We start from the raw sequence: 5,199 nt of genomic DNA on the forward strand, positions 1-5,199 counted from the left end.
TGAAAAAAAAAATATATATATATATATATATATAAATAAAATAATTATATACAACATACATAGATAGCTAGATAGTTCTTAAAAATAATAAAATAAATAATTATACAAAACATTACTGTAATAAGAATTTAGGTGTTTAATTAATGCAAAAATTGTTAATTGCCCTAAAAACAGGATTAATTTTATTTGTGCACAATATTTGTTCTTTTATATATTTTTGGGTGAAATATGACCTATAAAAGTTTCATGTTCAGTTATGGTGCATAGTCTACAGCGACTGAGGATGAAGATGATGACACGAGTTTGACTCACCACTGTCTGGACCTGCTGCTCGGTGAAATCCTGCTGGAGCCAGTCTCTGCGTCCCTCACTCCTCTGGGCCCCCATCATTCACAATCAATATATTCTCAGCGGATCAATGAAGATCGATAGAAAGGCTCCAGGGGTTTCGTGATGCTGATCGGTAAGTGTGCACACTTCACCGCTGCGACCTGACAGCAACTCAATGCAGTCAGATAGCTGGCGAGCTAATTCAGACCCTTTTGAGAATAACAGGTTTAACGGCACGCGTTTCGAAACAATGAAGTAAACAGAAGAAAAAAAACATTGTTTGTCAAAGTTCGATAGCTCGATGAATTGTCAGTCGCTTCCTCAAGCTCACTAATGCAGTGACGTAAACAACTTTCTGGCTCGAATTTCAAAATAAACGTCTAAGATCGGTAGTGCGCATGCGCATCCGCACCATGGGCGTGGTCACGCGTCAGAGTCCCACACGGAGCGAGCGGCCATCATTGTTGTGGCAAGGAAGACGCTTGTTTGAGGCGAAATTTATGTCCAGATAAATATGTTCCGCAAATGGAATATTCCAAATATAGAAAATATATATTTTTTTGTTAAATAATATACTTCTTACCAAGGATATTCGATAAAAGGACGTCACCTGGAAACTATGCATTTACCATAACACAAACTATTACTGTAGGCTGGCTATATATATATATATACACATACCATACATACACACCTACTCCAAGGTACTTTAAATTATACCAGGTATACATAAAACCTGGTATTATCATGGTACCATGTCCAAAATAAACAATGGTAATATCATGGTACTTTTTGTTAGTGTTACTGTACAATTTCCTGTACAATGTTACTGATGACACTTCAAATATGCAAATCAAATATGTACAATAAATAAAATAAAAAGGCCAGAGATTGGTGCATGATTTCAATATTTTACGGAGAGCTTTTCTGATTCAGAGGAAAATCTTTATACCACTTTAGGTGATGGGAAATGCCACAACACTGATAATATACAGGCAGAAGAAAAATTATATAAGCACAGACATATTTACATTCACTGAATCTTTGTCTTTATCAGAATAAGATTACAGGGGACACATTCATGGCATTTTAGAGGACACTGAATCAACAAACGGAATGGCGACCAAATATAAATCAATCAACATGACTGATAAATACAAATCCGTTAAAAGCCTAGTGTGGCAAAGCGTACGACTAATTAAACAATACAGATCTGTACAATTTAGAATTTTTTTTGTAATGAAAAATATCAGGTCATGCAAAATAAAAACCCAAACATACCTTTGTAAGAAAACAAAGAACAAAAAAAAGAGTTATAAAAATAAAGTTATGAATAAATGGATGTTTTTGCTGGTTACACTGTATGTATTACTGATGCGTTCGTACACGATTCTACTTTAAGATACAAGATAAATTCCTCCTCTTTTAATAACACTTTGGTTTAGTTTAAAACAACTATTTCATAAATTCTATAATTCATAAACCGCTATTTAGAACCAAAATGTTAAACAAAAGCATGGTGAAAAAGACATCTTTTGTTTTCTTTCCAAATAAACGCACAAGAGCCGTGTAGGAAAGCAACAAACTTCATAGCCATGTTCTGTACAACATCTACAGTTTTGCTGGTGATCCACTCTGGGATTAAGAAATCCAACAAGTGCCCAATGCTTAAACCAAGGGTTATACTGGATTTTATAAATGGCAAGCTGGGTTACATTACACGTCAAACCACTGGAATGCTTTTAAACTTAATATAAAAGCCATTTCCCAAGTTTGGCTACAAGACAATGTAGTCCACTGAATAAAAACAACCAAACAAACCTATACTTTCTTACAGATGGAAGTGATTGGGCTTACAATATGAATTTCTACATACGTATTCGCAGGGCAAAAACAAACAAAAAATGAAGATCCACCATTGTAGTGTTAATAATCGCAACATTTAAAGTCCAATTGTAGCAACAAATCCATCAATAACTTTTCTCTTTTCCTTTTTTAAAATGTACATTCAAAACGCTGCCCAGTGATACAATTTAAACCAGTATCATGTAAACAAATTTCTGATTAGAATAAAAAACAAAACGAAAAAAAAAAGTCAACTTTTAAAGCACTTTTCAAATACACGAAACGCTGAAATCAAGGCAATAGCAACCAATTCTAATAACTGGATGCCAATGCAGTTATTAAAGAAAGAATGAGCCACTCGTTTACTGCTTCGTTTGAGTTTCCAGGTGTCGTTGCTCTCAATTATAAAACACCCGAAATGAGAGGTAGACTCACTGGAGAAAAAACGAGGGTGTACGCCATATTAACGAGCTAATTCATTCTCAATAAAACACCAAACAGTTGGAATAATGCTTTCATAACTAATAAGGAATTTGACTTTTCTTTTTCCACTTGCTAGACCTAAATGCTACAAACTGACGTGACCCAGAATGCCACATTAGGACAGGCTTGTACTGTACAGAAACCAAGAACGCAATAAAGGTAGAAAATCCTTACGGTTCAACAATTTCAGATTTGCTATTGTGTTCTGTACAATATTTTAGAAACAAAAGAAAACGGACTGACTTTCACTGCAGATGGATGACTGGGTGGAAACTAGATTATAAATATTTTTTCTGCTTCTTTACTGACCTTTTGTTATTACATACAGTATATATTCTGGCATGAAGCAACCAAACGTGACCTCGCAACTCCAAAAGGAACGCCTATGAACGGGTTTAACAGGAACTGACGAGAAGCACTAACGTTAATGCATGTCAGGATGAAGGCATTTTTAACATAGCTGCCTGATCGCCGATCGTCTTCTGAATCATCTAAAACAACAATATACAAGCATTGGTGCCTCAACTCATTGACAGCTTCGTAATCCTGCCAGTGACAAAAGCACAGATTTAAAGAGAGAATATCACAAAGCCGGTTTTATTTCAACCCAAAATCAACAAAGAAATATGCTATTTTATTTTGCTTATAAGAATATGAAGCCTATTTAAAAACTGTTCCGTTTTTGTAATTTTATATTATTTTTTATGTACACTGTAATGCAAAAAAAAAAAAAAAAATTTACTACCGTAATGCAAAATATATTTAGGTAGTAAAACCCCAGTGCTAACATGTTGCATTGTGTTTAATTTAATCTAGGCTGACTTTATTTTTTATTTTTTTTTATATAATTGTAATAGTAACTTTTTAACTGTAATACAGTAAATAATTACTGTATAACAAATGAAAATAATGTAATGAAAGATTAACCATTTAGAATAATGAAAACTACAAAAACTCAAATGAAAATGGAAAAACTTGCATGATTGTTGAAGAAGATGCTAATGAAAAACTTAAAAGGCTTTCTGCTTTTTCTTTACGCAAAATAATTTTCTTTCAATCTTGGTGTGAAATATGACATTTCAATGAGATTCACCCTAAAAAGGCCAAAAAAAAAAAAAAAAGATAGACATGACTACATTTATCATCTCTTAAAAAAAAAAAAAAATGTGACCAAACTTATCAATACACTGATATAAAACTCAACAATTATGATAACATAACTCAAAAAACCTAAAACAAATAATATTAAATAATAGAGGTGGAAGTAAACAAATATGGGTCTTTCTTCTTCTCGAGTGAACATTTACATGCCCAGTGCCCATCTAAACCCAACAGCGTAATATTAAACCTCTCATACAACCATAGACTCTTTCCCATAAACATACATACATACATACACGTGGCCACACGCCAGCGCCGCGGTCTAAATGTTTGTTGTGTCCGGAGCAGTCTTGTCAACAGGACTGCTGTCGTCTTGAGTCTTAGCCAAGCGCTCCTGGACCGGTTTGGAGTCTTTGTCTCCTGTACTGGTGGAAGAAGGACCAGGTGAGGGCAATGAACGGCCGGAGACCTTATACGCCGCCAGGAACTCCTGGATTCTCTCCGTGGTGGGCTCCCATTTGCTAAAGCCAGCGTTGTTTTGGAGGAAAATGACTGCTGTTCCATGGACAGACTTGTAGTACATCTCTTCTCTGAGACACAGAGGAGAAACATGAGTCATGGCAGCAAAACATGAATTAAAGGGTTAGTTCACCCAAAAATAAAAATTGCCTTGTGTTTTACTCGCCCTCGAAGCATCCTAGGTGTATATGACTTTTTTCTTTCAGACGAATCCAGTCGGAGTTATATTAAAAATTGTCCTGGCTATTCCAAGCTCTATCATTGCAGTCAGCGGGTGTTGCAGTTGAACAATCCACAAGTCGTCAAATAAAGCGCGCGCATCCATAACAAAACGTGCCTCACAGCATAAGGCGTTCCGGCAGAAGGCGTATGACGTATGCGCAGCGCGCGCCCCTCTGAGATATGCTAGTCTCGCGAGTTTGTTTATAGGAGCAAAGGAAGCAAAGTTTCCTTACTTTAGCAAAAAAACAGTCTCCTCTTGGCTTATATCGAAATCCTCCGACATTTTTCTTTGCAAATCCTCGGTTTGTACTTCTAATTCGTGACCGGCGTTTTGTTTTGTTGTCTCTCCACATTCGTCACTAATCACGCAACGCCGACGTGCTACGTCATCCGCCAGCATGGCTTCCGCATATGACAGTTGGCGGAAGTGATAGAAAAATGTTAATTACGTTTGAAATATGGATATTTTCCTTACAAAAACACATGGATTCGCTACAGGAGGCCTTTATTCATCCCCCGGAGCCATGTGAGTCACATTTTGTTATGGATGCGCGCGCTTTATTTGACGACTTGTGGACTGTTCAACTGCAACACCCACTGACTGCAATGATAGAGCTTGGAATAGCCAGGAAAATTTTTTATATAACTCCGACTGGATTCGTCTGAAAGAAGAAAGTCATATACACCTAGGATGCCTCG

General features: G+C 36.2%; 2 protein-coding genes across 3 annotated transcripts in view; both read right to left on the reverse strand.

Annotated features, from left to right (window-relative positions):
* The window catches only part of LOC107740288 (deoxynucleotidyltransferase terminal-interacting protein 1), a 5,310-nt gene extending 4,627 nt beyond the window's left edge, over positions 1-683 (reverse strand). The window contains exon 1 of one of the 2 annotated variants that reach the window (XM_016552671.1): positions 325-683. In XM_016552671.1, the coding sequence (XP_016408157.1) occupies positions 325-390 (66 nt within the window). In that variant the 5' untranslated portion in view covers positions 391-683. Of the gene's footprint in view, positions 1-312 lie in introns of both variants that reach the window. The other variant, XM_016552669.1, reaches the window with a different exon arrangement.
* Positions 684-3,793: 3,110 nt separating this feature from the next.
* The window catches only part of LOC107740277 (phosphorylated CTD-interacting factor 1-like), a 10,193-nt gene continuing 8,787 nt past the window's right edge, over positions 3,794-5,199 (reverse strand). The window contains exon 12 of the mRNA XM_016552657.1: positions 3,794-4,349. Within this exon, the coding sequence (XP_016408143.1) occupies positions 4,082-4,349 (268 nt within the window). The 3' untranslated portion in view covers positions 3,794-4,081. The remainder of the gene's footprint in view (positions 4,350-5,199) is intronic.

This window comes from Sinocyclocheilus rhinocerous, unplaced genomic scaffold (genome assembly GCF_001515625.1).
Source record: "Sinocyclocheilus rhinocerous isolate Xijiao unplaced genomic scaffold, SAMN03320098_v1.1 scaffold795, whole genome shotgun sequence".
NCBI classification, from domain to species: domain Eukaryota; kingdom Metazoa; phylum Chordata; class Actinopteri; order Cypriniformes; family Cyprinidae; genus Sinocyclocheilus; species Sinocyclocheilus rhinocerous.